The 22,262-nt window shown below is 41.3% G+C and overlaps 1 protein-coding gene across 3 annotated transcripts; it reads left to right on the forward strand.

Annotated features, from left to right (window-relative positions):
• Positions 1-1,058: 1,058 nt before the first annotated feature.
• On the forward strand, positions 1,059-21,971 carry LOC141940124 (interferon-induced GTP-binding protein Mx-like). 3 transcript variants are annotated; one of them, XM_074860908.1, is made up of 14 exons: positions 1,059-1,083; positions 4,868-5,190; positions 6,716-6,911; positions 7,745-7,882; positions 9,127-9,281; positions 10,926-11,064; positions 11,487-11,685; positions 12,414-12,492; positions 13,457-13,579; positions 14,375-14,516; positions 16,736-16,894; positions 17,822-17,898; positions 19,384-19,626; positions 21,463-21,971. In XM_074860908.1, the coding sequence occupies exons 2-14, from the start codon at positions 4,924-4,926 to the stop codon at positions 21,694-21,696; spliced, it is 2,151 nt and encodes a 716-aa protein (XP_074717009.1). In that variant the 5' UTR covers positions 1,059-1,083; positions 4,868-4,923; the 3' UTR covers positions 21,697-21,971. The 3 variants fall into 3 exon arrangements, with proteins under 3 accessions (XP_074717009.1, XP_074717007.1, XP_074717010.1); XM_074860906.1 differs by lacking the exon at positions 1,059-1,083 and adding an exon at positions 2,107-2,125; XM_074860909.1 differs by lacking the exon at positions 1,059-1,083 and adding an exon at positions 2,107-2,125 and having other exon boundaries at positions 6,719-6,911.
• Positions 21,972-22,262: the final 291 nt, after the last annotated feature.

A 22,262-nucleotide genomic window follows, 5' to 3' on the forward strand; every position in this document is an offset into this window, starting at 1 on the left:
AATGAACATTGTGTCTGCTGCTCAGTCAGATCCACGAACCACAGTGAGGCAGTTTGAAACACACACAAACCACCAGGAACTGAAAGCAGCTGATCGAGGCAGTAGTCAAAACCAGAGGGAGCGAGAAATAGGGGCTGATCCTGCATCAGGCTTGCAAAGTCACTGTCTGGACAAAGCAAGCTGATTTTGCTTAACAGCTTAGAACCTATAAAAACACAAAAAACGTGGGCAGGAGAGCAAAGACAGCAGAATAGGGAGCATCCTGACCCAGTAACATCGAGAAATGAGTGCCAGGACCTGAGAAACAGCTCAAGACCTTGACTGCCCTGAAGCAGTGCATAACACCAATAAATCCCACTGTGTATCCCTTTGCTTTCTTGTTGTCCATGTTCAGCAACCTCAGCCATACCCTGCAGCCTCCAACAGCAAAGGAGCAGCCCAGGTGAGCAGTGGCATGAGTTGCCACCGTAGCTGGGCTGGAAAGTTTCTCTGTGAGGTGGAAAAAATACTCCCTCTCCTGTGGAGGGGGCCCTCACCCACTTGCTTTTTGCAAGAACGGATGAGGAGGCTGAAAGGGTCCCCCAAATCATGCAGGGCCAGCATCCCCAGGGGGTATCCCTGTGGGGAGTGGGACACAGCAGCTTGCCCACTCTCCACTCAACCTGGCTGGTTTTGCCCCATGTGCAAGTGAGCTCACTCAGCAAGTGGACTTTTTGGGGGAGGAAGGGGGGGTTATTCCTCATGGATAATATTTCCAAACACCTCTGCCATTTGTCCCTGTCACCCTGCTGTGCAGTACAGCCAAGTGAGGAGGCAGTCAGCTGTGCTCGTGAGGAGTTTAATTTCTGTCATCTGCTAAACAACAGGAGGAAAGTTGGCTAGCATATAAGGAAATGAATGAGAGGAAAAAAACAGCACATTGCATTATTATTTCCAGAGCTATCATGAAGCGAGCCTTTTTCATATCAGAATTGGTTTCATTTCTCCTGACTCTTGTCACAGTGTGTAGGTGGAGCCTGTTAATAAAAAAGCACGGAGAAGTTGAAGAGTCATTGCTTCTCCTTGCTACAGGACAACACACAGGTAAAAGTTTCTCTTTTCCTCCTTCTAAAAATAATCACACATTTTTTGACTGTTCTCTTCATTCCTTTTAATAGTTGTGTGTGAGAAGGCTGTATATGAGTCTAAAGTAAGTATGGTCAAACAAGATTTCCAAGAGTAGGGTTTGTTGATTTCTGGGATGGGAAAAAAGAAAATATATTAGTATTATTTCTTTTTTTAAAGGGAGATGACTGAGAGACGGCATTTAAATTGGAACACATTTTTTAAAGTGTGCATTGTGTGGGGGCACATGTTGTTCAGCAACATGATTTAGCCGGCAGTATTCATGTGTAGCATCATTTTGAATTTCATTGCTTCATTTTTCTTCTGAGAAGACATCTAGAATTAATAAACTTACAAACCAGAGACTGCGTAGTTTACCCAAATATCCTGAAGTCACAGGATATGTCAGGCAGAAGTCCCTGCACTCCTCTGGCTGGACACAGAGTGAATAAATGCAAGAGCTGTGTGGGTTTGTGCCACAGCTTTGCACTTTGGGTTTGATCACAGATTTTATTACCCGTTGAGACACAAAGCCAGGATCATTAGAGAAAAACGAGGCAACTCCTCTTCAGCACCATCAGCAGGTTAGTGCTTCATGCAGACGTGGTTTTGTAGTGCAGTGCTTCATGTTGTGCTGGGAGAGGTTTCCAACACACAGGCAGGCAAACATCTAAAGGTAAGGTTCAAGGAAACCAATATAGTCCCAATGATGGAGGCAGGCGCAGCTCTGGTGAGGGGGGTGTTATCAGAGTTTCAGCATCAGCACGTCATCCAGGTGTCACGTTTCACGTGTGGATTCTGACTAATTTCAGAAAGGCACTTAAAAATTGCAGCTCTTTTTTTCCTCTCCTTCTTTCTTTCTTTCATCCAATGTTGTCAAGGCTCACTACACAAAGCAATCGCTATGCCTGCATGGCAGAGTGAAGGGTTGCACCAACCTATCTAACCTTTTTCAGGTCCAGGTGAAGAACAGCCGGGTAGCTCAGAAATCCACACATGCTGATTTACTCCACTGCTTACTGTAAGTATCTTTGTTAGACTGTGTATCTGTGTGTGCACGCTGTGATCTGCACTGTAGACTTAGCTAAAAAACCTAGGTCTGTGGTAACATATAGCCCTTGCACTAAAATATTTCAAAGTTGTCACTTTTTTTGTCAGACTCCTTAAGTCTCAGTTTCCCAGATGTCACAGGTTTATCTTGCAAGATCCTTCTTTTTCTTTTTTTTTTTTTTTTTTTGTTTTTCCTGGTGGCCTTACTACAGTATTTTTGCTTTTCATCCTGTTCATTTTAAGGGTAGCTAAAGTTTGTTGTATAACCTCTTTCTGAAGGAAACATATTCATGTTTAGGAGGCCATATGCCTAAAATCAGTACATTAATAATTCTGAACACAGCCCAATGAATATAAACAATAATGTAAAAGGGACAGAAAATTGTTCCTGGGTAATATTTACATTAAATTAAAAATTTATGGGAAGTGTTCATTCTACTCAATTGAAACACATGCAGAGAATGGGAGAGGCAATAAAAGGGATTACTATTAGAAACATTATTATCAGTAAATTATTTCCTGTAGTAATAGAAAATCACAAAAGAATCTGGTGGTCAGTGAATGGGGAATGCATGTTTGTTGCAGATAAAGCACTTAGTCTTCATTCAAGGAAGCAAAGTTCTGTAATTCATTAGCAGAAAGAGAAAAAAGTTCATACTGAAATATTAAAAAAAGGGTACATGTGGAGAAAGATGAGGGAACTGTAAAATGAATACCTATAAAGAAATTAAAGTAGTTCAGTCATCTTTTATTTCTGGTCAAAACCGAGAAGTTTCCCCATAGTAATTTATTTTTTATTTTGATAAAAGGAGACAGGAATATATATTTTAAAAAATTGTATTGCTTTATTAAAAAGAAAGACTGAATAGCAAGTGTGGAATTAATCTGTTTTTTTCTAAATTTCTTTTACACCTTGAAAGTATAACTTACATTGTGTCTGATCATCCTGTTTTGACATCTGCTCAAATTAGAAAACCTATAAACTTAACAAAAAAATTAAAAGAACAGGAAGTTAACAAGGAGCTCCTGGACAAGCTCAAACACAAAAGGGAAGGCTACAGAGGGTGGAAGCAAGGGCAGGTAGGCTGGAAGGGATACAGAAAACTGTCCAAGCAGCCAGGGATTAGGTTAGGAAGGCCAAAGCCCTGATAGAATTAAATCTGGCCAGGGACATCAAAAGCAACAGGAAAAAGTATGTCTACAGGTACGTTGTGATAAAAGGAAGACTAGGGAAAATGTGGGACCTCTCCAGAAGGAAACAGGAGATCTGGTTACCTGTGGTATGGAGAAGATCAAGGTAATTAACAACTTTTTTGTCTTCAATGGCAAGTGTTCCAGCCACCCCACCACCCAAGCTGCAGAAGGCAAAAACAGGGACTGGGAGAATTAACAGCTCACTGTAGGAAACAATCAGGTTTGAGACCATCTGAGGAAGCTGAATGTGCACAAGTCCATGGGACCTGACAAGATGCATCCATGGGTCCTGAGGGAACTAGCAAATGAGGTGGCGAAGCCACTATCCATCATATCTGAGAAGTTGTGGCAGTCCAGTGAAGTTCCCGCTGACTGGAAAAGGGGAAATATATCTCCCATTTTTAAAAAGGGAAAAAGGAAGGCCCGGGGAACTACAGGCCAGTCAGTCTCACCTCTGGGCCCAATAAGATCATGGAGTGGATCCTCCTGGAAACTATGCTAGGACATATGGAAAATAAGGAGGTGATTGGTGACAGCCAACATGGCTTCACTAAGGGCAAATCATGCCTGGCAAATTTGTTGGTCTTCTGCGACGGGGTTAGAGAGCTGGTGGGTAAGGGAAGAGCAACTGATATCATCTACCTGGAATTGTGCAAAGCTTTTGACAATGTCCCACATAACATCTTTGTCTCTAAATTGGAGAGACATGAGTTTGATGGATGGACTACTTGGTGGATAAGGAATTGGCTGGACAGTTGCACTCAAAGAGTTGTGGTCAATGGCTCGATGCCTGAGTGGAGAGCAACTAGTGGCGTTCCTCAGGGGTCAGTATTGGGACCGGTGCTATTTAACATCTTTGTAGGTGACATTGACAGTGGGACTGAGTGCACCCTCAGCAAGTTTGCCAATGACACCATTTTTGGAGAGGATTTTAAGCTATCAAGGGGGTCATTAAAATATTGAGCTTCTAAAATATGTGTAAGATTTGCCCCTGACAAGTGTTTCTACTGCAAGGGAGGCGAGTTGGCCTCATAGCAGACTATGGCTTGGTGTGTCCTACTGTTGTAGTCGTTGGGCCACCCATGTAGACCCTCCTTGTGCAGCCACACAGCCCTGTACTCCCATGTGACTGAAGTTAAACATTCACATACTCTTTCCAATCATGCCCAGCAGCTGCCATATTGATTATGCTTCTCAAAACACCTTTCAGCAAAATATTTCATTGAGGAAAACTGGCTTTTTGCAAAAACTGGTTTAACTTTTCCTCCCTCTCCCCAAAAAACATTCTTGTTTACTCTGTGGTAACTTCTTTTTTTGAAAACACAAAGAAAGCATAAGAGAGGCAGGGAGAAGTGTTTCAAACCTATCCTCTGGAGAGCAATTTCAGTGATTTGAAAAGAGCTGTGGCACTTGATATCTAATGAGGGTTTGAATCAGTAAATAAAAACGGTGTTTGATTTTCTCTGCTGTGATCACTGTTGCAAGCTGGAGTCACTCAGTGCCCCATGTTTGATTTCAGAAGCTGTATGAAACAGTGGTTGGACCAGACAGTAATCCCTATTTAGTGAAGCATTTATGGACAACCTACGTGCTAGGCCAAGAAATCAGCAGGCCATGGATAATAAGAATGCAGCTGTCAAACAACTTTCTGAAAGAACCAAACCTGCCCTGAAGAAAGATGTTTTTACATCACCTTCCTTACAAACATCTTTAGAAGCTTTTGCAGTACCTCTTCCACCAGACTTAGAAGATGAAGATCTGATGTCAGACAACATGACTGAGAGAAAACCTAACTACGAGCGGGAGGAGTTGAAGGAACAGTGTTATGGAGAACAAGACACGGTAAGGCAGATACCAGAAGAGGGCATAGATCCTTCCCACTCTTACTCCTATGTTTCACTTTGTGCCCCAAAATTAATTCCTTTGTCTCTTTGGGCAATCTGCACTTGTTAGGTCTAAGCAGAGGAATACTTTTGGGGTCAGGGCCAAGCAGTCATTTGTGTAACTAGGTAGGAAGACAGGTACTTGCAATTAATCTGCAGGCATAAAAAATGCAGGTCTGAAAAATAGGATGGCAGCAGCTTAGCAGCCAATTTAATGAGCAACATGTATCTGTTTCATTGGTAACAATTAGCAAATGCTGAACAGAAATCCTAAAATCTGAGATATTTTTACTTGAGCTCTACTACCTTCAACAGAAATGCAAAGAAAGGTTAATAATAACCTGTGTTGAATATTTGACACTGAAAACAGATTGGTTTTGAGTCTGTGTCATAGTTAGTGAAATTCCTTGAGAATGGTTAGGATTTACTAGTTAGTAAACATTGTGATGAAAATAGTGGGGAGGGGTTACCAATAAGGTTTTAAAATATCTGCCTCCAGTAATGTGTGCTGTCTTTCTCATCTTGAAAGAGAAATTTTCTCTGATTACATCTGATTGACAGACGTATTTTCAGAGATGGCTTTCTTAGACAAAGGTGATGGTGAGAATCTTCAATTTTTCTTTTCAAAAAATCAAGTATGAATGTGCCTGGTCTGTTAGGGTCTGTAACATATTGGTGTTTTCAAAACTGCATTTCTAAATGCAGTAGTCAGACTGGAATGCGGAGAGAGGAACAGGGAGAAGAGACAAAATTGATCTTTATACTCCTCAGCTGGGCATATTTACCAGCAGGCGGACCAGTTTTGTAAAGGGCTGGAAATTATTCGGCTTGTTTTCATGAAAATCAAGAGCCTATGTTAGTATCTGGCACATGTATCAAAACGAAAAAATTACAATAAAACATGTAAAAAAAATCACTCATATTCAGCCTTTACCCTAGCCTAAAATGAGCCAAAGAAGGAAGAGCCATGATGGTCTAAAAGATTTTAGCCACCTGTTAAAGACGCTACAGCAGAATGCTTTTGGTGTCTGCACACAAACTAAATCTTCAAAACAAAAATTTAATAAACTATTTTGTACTACATTCTGTTATTACTGGGACTAGTCTCCATTTGCATACACATACTTCAGTACATCTATGGATGAGTGGAAGAAAATGACAGTTATTAAAAAAAATAAATTAACAAAACACACTTAGTATTTAAGTCTCATTTTACTCTTTGCCTTCTCAGGATAGCTTACAAAGTTTGGTATTTTTATTACGGATAGTCATTGAGCCAACCTCAACCGACTTTGCTGTATTTACATATACCTGTTTATAACACGAATGTGTAAGAATGCATAGTGATATGACGTACAGCTTGATGCCACTACATAAGGTTTACTAGAGAATGATTAGCTGGAAAAGATGCCAAAAAGGGGTGTTTCCTTGTGGAAACAACTTATTTTAAAATTATGGAAAATTCACTGTAAGTTTAACTCTAGCAGGCAGCAGAACATACTTTGTACAACCAATATGAGGAAAAGATCCAACCCTGCATTGATCTGGTCGACAGCCTAAGAGCTCTCGGAATAGAAAATGACCTGGCTTTGCCCGCAATCGCAGTGATCGGAGACCAGAGCTCTGGGAAAAGCTCCGTCCTAGAAGCCCTGTCTGGCATTGCTCTTCCTAGGGGCAATGGTAAGAACTCACCTTCATTCAGTTTTCATCTGAATTTCACTTTGCTGAGGTGAAAGGGATCTCCCCTCCTCTCCCCTCCCCTCCCCTCCCCTCCCCTCCCCTCCCCTCCCCTCCCCTCCTCTCCTCTCCTCTCCTCTCCTCTCCTCTCCTCTCCTCTCCTCTCCTCTCCTCTCCTCTCCTCTCCTCTCCTCTCCTCTCCTCTCCTCTCCTCTCCTCTCCTCTCCTCTCCTCTCCTCTCCTCTCCTCTCCTCTCCTCTCCTTTTTCTTTTTCTTTGTCTTTTTCTTTTCCTGAGACACTGGAACAGGTTGCCCAGAGAAGCTGTGGCTGCCCCCTCCCTGGAAGGGTTCAAGGCCAGGTTGGATGGGGCTTTGAGCAACCTGGTCTAGTGGAAGGTGTCCCTGCCCATGGCAGGGGGGTTGGAACTAGGTGATCTTTAAGGTCCCTTCCAACCCAAACCATTCTATGATTCCATATAAATTCTGCAAGTTCTGTCTGAGTTGACAATACGATCTAGTCTTTCAGGCTGAACTTGAGGAAAAGGTTTTGATAGGATGTAGGTGTAGCATTGAAACAGGTCACCCAAAGAGGTGCGAATTTCCATCCTTGGAGGTTTGCAAGACAAGACGTGGCTGGACAGAGCCATGGCTGACCTCATCTAGTGCGGCTGATAGTGCTGCTATGAGTGGAAAGTTGGAGGAGACCCCTTTGGCAATGTCTCTTGGAACATTTCTGTGTCTCTGTGCAAAGTATTAGGCAACCCTGTGTATGTCACACAGTCCATGTTGTGTAACAACTGCTGACAGAGTTACCTCTGTCTTTGGAACTGCTGCAGGTATTGTTACTCGATGTCCCTTGGAACTTAAACTGAGAAAAATACCTGACACCCAGGCATGGAAAGGAAAAATTTCTTACCGCAACATCATCATAGAGCTCCAAAGTGCATCTGAGGTGGAGAAAGCAATAAGACAAGGTGAGTTGTAATGCATTCCCCTCTGATTTGGTTTGCTCAATCTCCTCTGAATCCTTTCTGCCCTTTTCTTAGGCTGAGCAGCAGTTCCCATACTAACACAGTGATTGTAGCCATGAGTAACATCAAGACCTGAATTCAGAGCAGAAGAAGCATAATACAACTCTCTCAAGACAGTTATGCTACTTACTACTTCAGTGGTGACAATGATCCATGATGTCCAATAAAAGCTCAGGCTGTGTCCTCAGCTGGACGCTATCTGCCTGGTTTGGGAAGGTTGTCTGCCAAATTGTAAACATGCAAAGCCTTAAATGGTTCTTGTCATCAGTTCAAAAGCTCAGAGAATGCTTGAGGTGTCTGTGGCTTGAATTTTTATGGTTTTGGAGAAAATTGCAAGAAGGCAGAGTGGAGGGCATATAGAGCTTCTGCCAGCTAGTGTGACCACAGCCTCAATCATTGTCCTTCCCATGACACAGCTTTACTTTTATGGTATTTCATGCTGTGTAAGGAAACATTTTTCTTACCCAAAGGGCAGTAAGCACTTGCTCTAAATGTGAAAGTGGGATCATCCTTATTTCCTTGACTAGCACAGTTTTGCAACATTGTTATTTGGCCTAATGTTTCTTCATTAGCTTTTCTATATATTATTTGGATATTTTCAATATATCCTTCCAAAACTGGCAAGGCAAGTGGTATGAACTGATTAAGCTAATTACAGAGCTGAAAATCTCTCATGAGAATGACTGTGTGGTTTCCTTGCTTCTCTGTGCTGTTCACAGTTCAAGCATTATTGCCTTACTCAATCTGGGACAAATTACTCGATATCTCAACTTGATATCAAAATGTGAAGAATGTAAAATAACATCTATTTGTCTTTCAAGACAGCCAAGGATTGATTAATGCCTTCAAAATGTCTCGATGTTGAGGAAGCATTTCTAAAACTGACCAGTATTTTATCTGGTCACTTTCATTGTGGTGTATTTTGTCTGCATATATGAGAGTTCTTAAGTATATGCTCTGTAAAATATTACAGTTCACATTCCAAAATGACTCCATGTATCCATGTATTGTATAAAAATTTCCTTAGATTTTTGCATAAATGGACTTACCTGCATGGTTGAATCTCAAAAAAGCCAGGCCTAAAAGAACCTTAGGTGGTAGTAGGTACTTTCCTAAGTTGTGTTCAGCTTTGCTTTGATGCACTGTTTGAAGCTTGTATTCATTGCCTTGCTCTTTTCTCCTTGCAGCCCAGGATGTTGTGGCTGGTACTAGAGGTGCCATTAGTGGAGAATTAATTTCCCTAGAAATTCGGTCTCCAGATGTCCCAAATCTGACACTAATTGATCTTCCTGGAATTGCCAGAGTGGCTGTGGGGGATCAACCAAAAGACATCGGGGAACAGGTAAAACTGTCTCATATGCCAACCTGTGCACAAGGTCACTTCTGTAACTTACCTCATATGCAAGCCTTTCCTGTAGGAAGCTGGAGATATTATGCTGGGCTTCTGAGCCAACAGTAGAGCTATGCTAACAAACAAGCAGGTCTATTTTTCAAGCAAGTAATTGCCAATAGGAACAGTGTAGTCCAGGATCTCCTGCCTGCCCTCCTGTCCTCGTGCAGAAGGGAGCTGCCCACACTAGCTGTGAAGGAGCCACCTCGGGTGCCTTGACACAGCCTATCCATGTCAGCACAGAATAACCTAGCTATGTGGACCCTGAACACAGTGCTGCCCCCATGTCCCTTGGCCAGACCACAGTCTGGATGATAGATACATCCCAAAATGAGTTGTCTCTTACCAGTTGTCTGGGTGTATTTGATAAAGGTGACTAGATCAAAGTCCTTGTAAGCTCTTCTGGAGCAAGGTGGCAAATTGGCCCACTTATAGGTTTGTTGCTCTGTCACCCCTTACTTACAGAACACATCAGAATCAGACCCATCCTGGTTTTTCTCATTCCTTAAGGAATCCCAGTAGACCCTTTTTGAAGTAAACAGAATATGCATTAAAGTGGAGGTGATCTCTACTCTTCTTCTGTCTGCTTTTAGAAGAAATGCTGGGGAATGCAAATAAAACTCTTGTTGGACAAGGCCAGCTGTGAGGGTGATATGCAGGAGATGAGTGTATTGTTTCTCCTAAAATACTTTTAAATAGGAACTTGGAATAAGAGTAGCTGAAACTAAACTAGACATATCAACAAAAATGAGACAAGAGTGCATTGTCTGTGCTTTACTCTCTGGGAGAAGAGTAATTTCATTTCACAATTAGATAGTAATCTTTCTATTGTACTCAGAAGAAAACAGCAGGTGTGACATGAACCACACTTTTCCATCATCCCCAGCTGCCTGCATGCTTCAGAGATGGAGGCTACAGCATTGTAGCGTGTCAGAAATTGGGATGGAAGGGAAGTAGAAAAGAGAGGCACCTTTACCAAACCTCAGAAAAAAAAGAGTTAACTTACTTCAGTATAACCACAATAGAGCTGTGTGAACATTTTGCAATACAACACAAACTACAAGAAACTCTTTTAGTTTGGCATTGAAATACAGAAACAAAGTCAACTAGATGTCATGCGTGACTTGGGGTTTCTTTTCAGATAGTCTACTGAAATATAAACCAAAGACATTTGCTCTCCTTTCAGAGATACAAATTTGAGATTTATCATCATAATCTATCTTGCTTTCTCTCCATAAATATGCACCTAGACACCAGAGCTTGTTTTTCTTACATGTGATTATTTATGAAATATCTTTAATATTTCCATAATGAAATATTATATGTATGAGAGGTTAAATGTTACATAGCTTTCAGGACAGACAAAACAACAGTCTGGCCTCATTCATGCTAGATGTTTGGATTAATCTTGACATAGGAAGAGGCTGCATACTTCCACTGACCCATTCCCATGCTATTCCTTAGCATGTAATACCATACTCAGTATATGTGACATTTAATGTCATCAGGCGGTGGCTCATATTGCTAGAAATTGTCACATCCTACAAGCAATCATCTGATTTCACTGAACTTCATTACTGCTGTATTGCATTGCAGATCAAGATGCTACTCAGAAAAATTATTGGCTGCAAAGAGACACTCAATTTGGTAGTGGTGCCATGTAATGTGGATATTGCAACAACAGAAGCACTGAAAATGGCTCAAGAGGTGGACCCCAGTGGAGAAAGGACATTAGGTGAGGCAATTTTTAAGCTACAAGTAGAAGAGAAGTGCAAATCTTTTTTTTCATTAAGGTCTGATGTTCTGTATTCCATGCCAGATCTGTGAAATTAGCTACTAGAAGAAGGAAAAAAAGAAAACAGCCTAAGTAAACTATTTACAAAGTTTGAGATAAGTACTTCTAAGAATACCTCAATTTTGAGTCAATTTTGGTTTGCAAGGCAAAAGGCATGGTGGGAGCCCAACTATAGAGCAAGTTTTACAGTTCAAAGCCCAGAAGCTGGAAGCTTTTTAGGAGAGAGAAAATGAAATGAAGAGAAGCTGCTTTATAAAACACAGTGCAGGAGCGTTCCCGCTCTGGTGGTGGCGTGTCCTATTGCACCTCTCCCACATTTAACTCCTGCACTCAACTAACTTTCTCTTTGGGTAACTTTGCAGGGATCCTCACGAAACCGGACTTGGTAGACAGAGGAACTGAAGAGACTATTATTAACGTAATACGCAACCTGGTCATCCCTCTCAAAAAAGGTTACATGATTGTGAAGTGTCGTGGGCAGCAGGACATCCACAACAAACTGACCTTGGCTGCTGCAATCCAGCAGGAGAGAAAGTTCTTCGAGAATCACAAACATTTCAGGTACTTCTCGCAGAAATGACCTAATAGAAAACGTACTAAAGTCACTTCAAAGCTTCCTGTTGACTTGTGGAGATTTAAATTAGGATTAAAAACAGGTATTAATTATACTCACTATTTCTCATTGCCCGTGTAGTGTTGCATTCCAGCAAACCAGAAGAATTTTACATGTCACATAAACTGATTTATATCTCTCCATAACCCTGGGAGAAATGCAATGAACTTCAGAAGTTCAGAATAGTCCCAAAGAATCCAAGTTAAGCATCTGAGCACTTCAAGACAAGCACTGAAGTATTTCTGTTCACTGGAAAACACAGTGAAACTCAGCATGAGAAAGGATACTGCCTGTGCTGAGGGCACAGATTTATCCAGATGACTCAGCAGCAAATCATACTATAGAGAATGGCAGGTGAAAAGGGGTTTGAATCAGTGTACTTCACACATGCAGAAATAATACAGCAGCACATTAATCTGCTGTTAGATTTTGTGATTTTCAGATTCTTCTCTGTTTCCCTTTGCTTAGCCAGTAGCTGTGAAACAAAGCTTGCATAAAAGCCATGGTGCCCAGAGAGTCCTGGGCTGCTACCACATCTGTACTAGCACTCCTCTGAGGGCCCTTTCTCTACTCAATTTGTGTAGTAGAACTAGTGAAAACAAAGCAAAGCATCAGTGCTGCCTCCTTGCCCTACACACAGGGTCTATCCAAAACCACCTTTTCCTCTTTTTTGCAGCATTCTTATGGAAGAAGGAAGGGCTACTGTCCCTCACCTGGCAGAGAAGCTCACAAATGAACTTGTGAGACATATTAAAGTAAGTAACAGAGGTGCCATACTAAGCTGTTTGTATCAGTTACTATGTAAAAATAAGTTCAGCCCTTCAACATTGGATTGCACCTTTATATGCACAGATAGTACTTAATTATCCTTCAATCCAGCAATCTGAGAACAAATTGAACTGAGAGTGAGAGGTAAAGAAACCCATGCTCTGTCCTCAGGTTTGCCTTTAAGCTGAACATTGACAAGAGGCAAACCATTTCATCTACTTGTGACTCATAACTCCAGCCTGTTCAATGGCAGCCATGATATTTCCTTTTGTTTGTGAAGAGTGTTGATTGGCTGGGTGACAAGTTACTGCTATGAGCTTACTAAAACACAATAACTTAAAATGTCTTCTAACTCTCAAGTAAGATCTAACTGTTTTATTAAATTACTGTACTAATGTAAGTATATTGGGTTTTTAGTTTTATATACACGTATCTGTAAGTAACTTATCTTATTCCATTAAGGAAAAATGCTAAAATACAGGGAACCTCTAAATTCAGTCCTGAAGGAGAAAATAAAATGTTATTATTTAACCTTACATAAAATAAGCAACTAAACAGCCATGTTCAATTAGGTGTTTATCAGGAATTGAGGGGTCAGTATATTCCCCGCATCACCACCTTCCTGGGGCAACCTGTGAGGACATAGTTTTTGGCTCACTGTAGGTGAAATGTTGCCTTAGACTGCAGCTACTCTGCCCACCTCACAGTGACATCCAGCCTGATTTCTCAGGGAGATCCTAGCCCCCTGCCTTCTCTCAATGAAGGCCATATTTGCACTTCCATTCTATCCCACTATCATGTGTGGGATACAAAGACAGCGAGCTCTTGGACTCCTAAGAGCAGCAAAGGTCATGTGTAGGTGTAGGCCACTCTTAGAGTGATATTGTTTTCCTTCCAAAACTAGACATGTTCAACCTACCTAAATGTCCTTCTTTACTGTCTACCCCCCAGAAAACTTTGCCAACACTAGAGAACCAAATACGTGAGGTGCTCCAAAAAACGTTACAGGATCTACAAAAGTACAGAAGAGGCACACCCACAACAGAGTCTGAGAAGCTGATTTTCCTCACAGATGTAAGTATCAATACAGAGCAGAACAAGGAGGTAAATGTGGGAGAAAAAGAAACCACTAAACTTAGCAAAACATTGGCATGGACCACCAGGAAGCTTATGGTATTTGTCACTGAAGTGTTTTGAGTAACATAGACAAACCTCTGGCAGGAATACACCGTACCTGCAAAAATAATGAACCACAGGAATTCATGGCCCCTTCTATCAACTTTTTTCCTGTGATTATGAGACAAGAGAACTGAACAACAACTCGGTTGATTGGTCACCTCAGAGAGGGAAAACTTACACTCCTGCCTGCCCAACATTTTTAAGGGTTTCCATTGTTTACACCACTCATAAGATCAAATGCATTCCTGATATCAAAATATGGTTTGTGAGTCCATCTAAGTGTCTCATTTTGGGGAGCTAATCCCTCACAGTAAACTTTCAGCAGGCCAGCAGAGATGATCAGGAAGGCTCATCAGCCTTCAAAGACTTCATACAAGTCTGGTCAATCAGAATTTAGTAAATGGTTCTAAGAGTCCACGGGAGAACAACAAAACCAAAACAAAACAGAACAAAAAAAATAGTATCAAGTTTGTTCTCCTCCAGCTGTGCTGGTTTTGAAAACAAAAAAAAATAAAAAAAAACCCAAAAACCAGGAGCTAAGAGCATAAAAGATGTAAGGAAGGGATGTTTTCAGTGAACCATGTCCCTGCTTTAACATCAAATGACTGCAAATTTACTTAACATATGCAAAGTTAGTCTGAAGAAATGAAACTTTACTACATTGCTCATTTGTTCTTTAATTCATTACAGTTGATCAAACTCTTTAATCAAGACATCTCTCTGGCAATGCGTGGAGAGGAACAGTTGTTTGGAAATGAAATCAGACTGTTTGCAAAAATCCGCAGAGAGTTTCAAACATGGCAAGTGATTCTCCTAGAGTGTGCTGCAAAGGGTAAGCATAGAAAACCATCATTTGCAGCTAACCTGAGATTCTATTTCCTTGCTTTTAAATCAAGACACAGCATCATCAACAGGTTGTCTTCAAGAAAGTAAAAAACAAGAAGCTAGGAGCATTCATCTGTTGTAGTGTTAGGCAAGTTATGCTTTGGTCCTTGGGGTCAAAGACCCAGACTGCCTTAAATGCTGTCATTACAGAGAGATCAGTGGATGTCTCTCTTCTCCCAGCAAAGCAGTAAAATCAAGACTGTGGACGCTGGCACAGAATTTGTTGGTGATTCTCTGAACCATTCTTCCAAATAACAGCAACAAAACCAACACCAACACCAATAATAATAACAACAACAACAACAATAATAATAATAATAAACAACTATATAATAAAGGTAGTAGTAGTATTATTTTGGTCTTTTTTGTTCTACTTTAGCTCTCATTTAAGGTGTGGGGAAAGTAATTCTGAGTCTGAAATACAGCCTTGTAAAGAGTACCCCTTTCTGTGCATCACCCATCTTGCTGTTTAACTGAACTCAGTTCTACACTTAGGTGTAGGGTGATACACACAGACTGACCTTCTACTATACACTCAACATCTTTTGCAGCATCTTTTTCACATCTTTCAGAGACTCCATCATTTACTCCTAGAGATGAAATAACATCAGCTGCCAGTCAAACAGTAGCTCTTGAAACAGGTTCTTTTAGTCTTTGATGCACATCTATGTTAACATCACTAATGACTCTAAAATGGTAGGTACAAACAGGCTGCAAAGGTGCCGTCAGCCAGAGACAAATATATGTATATATATGCATATATGTGAAAAGAGACAGACAGACAGACATTCGTCTATGTTAATGTCTCTTATGCCCCATCCATGAAGTACCAAGCCAATCAACATGATTTTATGGAGAGAAATAAAAGAGTAAGATAATGAAGGCATGAAGAAATTGATGTAAAACCGCAGAAAGCACTAGCAGAAGAATGCAGCTTCTTCAGAGGACAAAGAGCAACTCAGTTGCACAAGAAACACAACACATCACATGGCAGCAGAACCACAGTGTGGAATTCTCTAGGCACTTGCAGGTTATCCCCATTGATATAAACTAATACATCCAACTTCACAATAGGATCAGGGTAGCAGCATACAGCAACTCTTACAACAGCACAGCTCTTGCTGACAATATGCTAACCCAAACTCATGTGCACATATGCTTAGGTGAAATAGTTACATGTGCAGCAGAGTAAGTTCACTTGCATAGCTTGAAAACTAGAGGTAGCTTTAGCAAGCCCTTCCTCAACAAAAAAATTGTTATCAGCCACCGCTAGGATTTCTGAAGGTAAATCATTGCATGTCAGATGATTCTCTTTAACTTCAGCTTTCTTATGATGAATGAAAGTATTAAAAATAGCAGATACTTTGGAGACTTAAAACCTTGAACTTTCTGTTGCAAAGCTGATAGATGTTCTTTTGGCCATGTTAGAGCTTTGTACTACCTTAACTGTACAGGTACGCTTTCAGACTCTGAACCAGATACTCCACATCTACTTCTACTTTCTTTTTTTGTTTGTTGATTTGTTATTATTCAGCCATGGACTCACATACCTGAATGTTAGAACTGAATGCATTCATGGCTCGACTTCTACTTCCACATGTGCACTTGATCCATGATTCACAAATCTGACCCCAAAACAGCGCAATATCAAAACCTTTCAAAACACACAGAAACACATCTTTGCCTGAATATGTAAACTAATATGAAGGGATATCCCTCATCTGAAATGGCAAATTTGTATAATGTAAACAAAGAAATATTGACTGTGATACCTTAAATAGTCAACAGTAGATTCCCTGGAATAAGACTGTTTAGTAAGTTTGGGTTTTTGTTTTGTTCAGAGTTTTTTAAAACTCAGAAGTGACTGGTAATGGCCACTTCTGTGAGGGCAGCAGTTCCAAGAAGAATCAGTATTTTTGAGCACCATCATAATTTCTGGATTGCTTTCTGTCAGTTAGATGCTTGATCCAGTGTGTGAGATGGCTCATTCACTGGGCGATAATGTGTGTTAGCTCAGTTTTGTAGTAACAGTATTTCTTGAAAGATTGTCTCAATAGTTTTTCTTCTCAAGAGCATTTCAAAGAGGAGAAATAGACTTTCTTATTAAATATGAAATTTATAAATCGAGTGATTTAGTAGTAAAGCAATGTTATTTTAACATTACAGTTAAAAAAAATGTACCCAGTAAAGTGTGGAAATATGAAGACCAGTATCGTGGACGGGAGCTCCCATCCTTCACCAATTACAGGACATTTGAGGATGTTATAAAAGAGCAAATCATAGAACTGGAGGAGCCGGCCGTTGAGATACTGCACAATGTGATCAGTACGTCCTGCAGACCACATGAGCCTATTGCGTGGGAGACACTGGTGGGCCTGACAATTTTTTTCCAGGATAAGCTGATGTTCTCACTGCTGGAGCAAGAGCTCCAGCCAGGATACTTTAGAGTGGGGAATCGAATCTGATTCAACCTGGGGGCTCGCTTCCTCTCTAGAGCCTCCAGAGTCTCTACAGGTGGCCTCCAGCATTTGTTAATACTTTTCCCAGTGGCTGGTGGAAGGGAGTTAGAAAGTAACTAGAATAAATAACACAATAAAGGAATAGTATAGCAGAAATACCTGGTGCCAGCCAAGCAGCTTGGTATTCCCAACCTAGGGAGTGGCATTCACAAACATGAACTGAGAACCCAGCTTCTTTGGCAATACTTTGCATTACATTGTGGGTATTATACAGTGACTGCTGGGGCTGGGGGAAAGGGTACATAGTTCATCAGGTAAAAAACACCCAAGGAAAAATATGTCATGATCCTGTCTCTCTTATGTTTGCCTTAGAAGGCAGCTATGGTGTCTATGCCAGACTCAGTGCTCTGTACTATATGCACTAGCCCCTATTCCTGGGGAGGCCACTCAGAGGGTGAGATGCAGATGTGCCTACACAGCCGAGTGATGGCACATCTGGTCAGACACAGCTGTAAGCACAGAAATTGCTTTATCAAGGAAATCTCAGTGATACTCAATCTCTCAGGTGTTAAGCAGTTACAGAATGTCTTTAATGGCTCATACTCTTGGACCTAGAAATCTACGTTCCTACTGGTTTGTATTGGTCATAAAGGCATAGCGCATCAGTACAGCTGCTTAGCTATTTCTGGATGAATACAGAAAATGAGTAGTTTTTCCAAGTTTCATATTAACAATAGTTTAAGAACCTCACTTGCTTACCTGACTTTATTTTGTCTGTCTGTTCTTCCCTTAGGACTGGTTGAAGAGAAATTTGTGGAACTCACTAAAAGGCATTTTGCTAATTTTCACCATCTAAACAGAGCTGCTAAGGTGAGACACTACCTTTAACCTGAGATAAGACAAGAGCAGGACAGAATGGCATTTGTAAATACAACCATGCTTACAGTACCTATCCCATTGCATTACCCTTATGCAAGCGTGGAATTTCTTGCAGACCTACGGTTTTTATAAAATAAGGAAGAGCTTGAAAATGATACCATGTTTATAATGGCACTAATGAAAGTGCATTTTGCCTTTCAGTACAACTTTCAGAAGATCTAAAACATACACTCCTCATTCATTCTGATCACATTCTTGACACATACAACACAATGCAAAGAAAACCTGGTATGGCTGCCTTGAAGAATTTATAACTAATTTCAAATTTAAGTCCTGCACTTCTCTGTTAAGTGTGTGGGTAGCCTCAGAGCATTAAACAACGCTTTTCCCTCTCTGAAAGGCAATCCAGGCTGTTAGCCAGCAGGAATCTCATCTTTGATAAAAGGGAGCAGCAGCAGACAAGCCAAAAATCATTCAACTATGAGAGAGTTAGAGGGTGACTGTTCACAGTTTGGGGGATTACATGTTTTGGGGTGGAGTTAAATGATATGGATGTCAATCAAGGCCTTTGCTCAGAAAGAGCGTTGAAGGAGAGATGAGAAGCAATGCTGGACAGCCAGGAAGCAGAGTCAGCTCACAGGGTACTGCTTGAAAAGGAAACTCAAAGGCAAACATGAGTGAAATAGATGGTTTGCTATTTGACTTGCATGGCCAAACCCTACTGAGCTCCCAGGACAACCATACAACAAGCAAATAAGCTAGTTCAGCCAAACACAGAGGGGAAGGTCTTTAGGCCTTGGTGAGAGGAATGAAGAGGGAGGAAGTTCTGGTAGTCAGTGAAGATGAGAAAAAAGCTGGGATGCTTTCGTAGGGATGCTATTTGAGGATGCATTTTGAGGATGACTGAGGGAACTTTGTTGCCCCCACAGACTTTTAGGTGGAAGTATCAAAAAGGCCAGAAAGCATCAGATTACTGTAATAAAAGTGCCAGACAGTGAGGGGTTAGACGGTTGGTTTGCTGACAACAGATTGGAGACTGCGATTTTTGAGAAGGGCAGGAAAGGCAGTGGAGTTCACATCAGTGCCTGCTGTCACTGCCTACTGCAAGAGGCAGACACAAACAAATCCATGCAAAAACCAAAGACAGGCTGCAGGCTGAACTCATGGCTGGCCATTGCTGCTTGTTCCCGTAACCTTTTATTTTCCTTCAGGGTCCAAGCACCAGGTTTTGACTAATCCCACTCATGTTTAAGGAGGGGACAAAACCACCTCATCTTCCTACTATTTCACAACAGAGGAACCAGAATCTAAAGCATTACTCCATGTTCCCAAGAGCCAGTCTAGGATTAGACAGTGCTGCAGCAAGGACTGTTGAACACTGTGCCCACCTTGCCATTCCCTGGGGACACTGCTAAGCACCGGCACCTTTGCAAAGGAAGCAAATGTCTGAGAACTTCTTGTTTTTTTCTTTCCTAGACCAGAATTGAAGACATTAGAGAGAAAGAAGCAGCAGTGGCTGAAAGACATATCCGGACCCAGTTTAAAATGGAGAGCATTGTATATTGCCAGGATGACCTTTACAGTAATGATTTAAACTCTGTTAAGGTAGAAAACACTATCAAAGCTGGCAATGGGAAAGAGTTGCCGTTTGGATCTGTTTTGAATCAAGAGCCCTCCTTTGTCCAGGAAATGGTTTCTCACACGAAGGCCTATTTCAATGTGAGTTTACAGACCACAATATAGCAGTTCTTCTGCACCCTGAATGCTATAGCATATTCCCCTTATCCAGATCTGGCTGTAGTCAATATGAGTCTTTCATGCAATACTACCACTATGCAGGCAATAGTAGCCAGAGGGTATAAGTTTCTCATCCAGGTACATGCACAGTTTCGGTACAAATTATTTGGAGATTCTGGCCAGTGATGAAAATGCCAGGACAAAGCTGGTCTGATGGGCTGTGTCAGCAGTCGCAGGGGAGTAGTTGCACTCTGCAGGATATGGCGACTAGAAAAGCCTGCAGGTTGTTAAAATGACAGCTGGCTCTTAAACCACTTGCTAGCTACCCTCCAGCCTGGCATGGCTCCCTGCTGCAGCTGCCCCTCACTCGGGGAATATGCCATCAACGAGTGGAGTCCTCTTCACACCCTCTTCCAGCCTTTCATAGAGGAGGTGACTCCCTGTTTCCTACACAGCCCCACACCAGTACAATGCTCTCTTGCTGGCTTTCCTATGGGGACAAGTGTCAGGGGGAGGATAGGACAGTAACTTCCCAGCATGGAGGAGAGAATAGGATGGGAAAGAGCCCTTGGCCCTGTAATTAGAAGTTATTGATATTCAGTTGAAGGCAAGCCCCCCTCTCCAACAAAGGAAGCAACACTTCTAGGATTGCTTTCCCCACTGCAAGTTTGTCTCATGGTTTTCAAATAACACTAATTTCCACAAACTTAACAACATTATGTACAGCACTTCATTGTTTGGCACAGCGTCTGAGAGCTCAGGTCAGCCTCAAGCCCCTCTGCATATTCCTGCTGCCAGCAGAAAGTGGCGTCAGTGGCTTGCAGTCAGATCCTAAACTAATGCAGCAGGAGGAGTGATAATAAAACGTTAAGTTAAAATGGATTCAGCTATCTGTAGAGATCAGAGTGCATATGTTGTACTGCAGATAGCTTCATAGAAGTTAAGTCTCTGAAGACAAATGGGATGTTTTAACAAAGGATCATGTTAAAGAAAGACAGCAAAGAGAACATGCAGTATCAGGATTTGCTTTTGATCTTTGTTTTGTAAAACTCCCTCAGAAAGCAACAAGCTCAATATTAATAATGCAGTAAGGTAGGTAGCAACTCACCTTGAATTTCAATAGCAAGGTTTTGACAAATTCATGCAATTAAATGTTCAGGTTGCTCAGGCTGATAGAGAGAAAACCATCAGCTTTCAGAGAACAAGAGACAAAGGCAGAACTGCATAAGCTCTTCCCTCCTGCCTTGCTATACTCTCTGCTATAACACAAATGTCTTAGATGTTACACATTTCTGTAAATGCCCTAAGCGCTATTTTCAACAATAACAAATGTCAGTGCATCATATCTCCATGAGATTTATGCAAAGCCAAATACACTTTGCATGAGATAAAATCTCTTAAGTGTCCATGGCCTTTGAAAATGGCATGCATGAATCTGCGTTGGCTATGGCAGGACTGTCAAGATTTTGAGTAGAGTTTGGCTCCAGAAAAGCACCCATATTTAAAGCACCTAGGCTTCCTCCCACCATGGTCAGTAGTGCCTAGAGAATATGTAGGCTCAGTAAGTGCTTTACCTGACTCAGCTGAATTGCTTGCTATTGACTAGATGTCAGCAAACTAATTCCTAATTTTTAGATCTTTAGGCACAAAAGAGACTAATGGCAAACACTTTTTAGTTCCTAGAAGCACCCCTAAACAGTAACTCAGTACAACATTTTAAAAAGGTGCTGTCACTTCTTGCCAGATTACATATAGCCCCTTCCATTTTTAGTTCTTTTTGGGAAACAAGTCTTCTGCCTTTTTCCCCCCTTCTTGCAGGGAGCAAGTAAACGCCTCTCCAATCAGATACCTCTGATTATCCTGTCTTCTGCCCTTCATGATTTCGGGGATAACTTACAGACTGCAATGTTGCATCTTTTGCAAGAAAAAGACAAGCTAAGCCAACTCCTTGAGGAGGACAGTGAAGCTGCTAAACACAGGAGCTACCTCAGTCAACGAGTTAATCGTCTCGCCAAAGCCTGCCAGTACCTGAGAGACTTCACCTCACTGTAGATTTATTTTTCAGAAGTATTTTTCTACTCTTGCTTTCTAGCATTTTCTAGCATAAAATCCCCTAAAAACATAATGCCAGCACAGACCTTTAGCACTCATTTCTAATGTTCAGTTCTGCTTTATTTTCCATAAGCACTTACATGCAGACACCTACTCTTATGTAAAGTGCTCCGCTGGGGGAGTTATGATTAAATAAATGTTACCCTATTTTTTAAAATTTGCTTCATGAACGCTGTGTAATCATTGAAATAATTATTAAAAAGCTAGAGCGCTAAGAGTTGTTGTGTTGGGGTTTTTTTTAAATGAGGATGAGGGCTTTCAGCTGTATAACTCACAAACTGTAGAAACCAGATTATCTAACTAACTTTCCTAGACAAAGCTAACCACACAACCCTAGCAATCCACCACTTCCCTTTGTGTTTTTGCCTTGCTGTGGTGGTTGTCGTTCCTGCCATCACCTGAAAGATGAGTCTGCAAGGTGTCGCCACTGTTAAATCCCAGCCCAGTATGTACGGAGGGTGGGCATGAAACAGTTTCAGCCTAGAGGGAAAAGAAAGATCGGTACA

Source organism: Strix uralensis, chromosome 2 (genome assembly GCF_047716275.1).
Source record: "Strix uralensis isolate ZFMK-TIS-50842 chromosome 2, bStrUra1, whole genome shotgun sequence".
Classification (NCBI taxonomy): Eukaryota; Metazoa; Chordata; class Aves; order Strigiformes; family Strigidae; genus Strix; species Strix uralensis.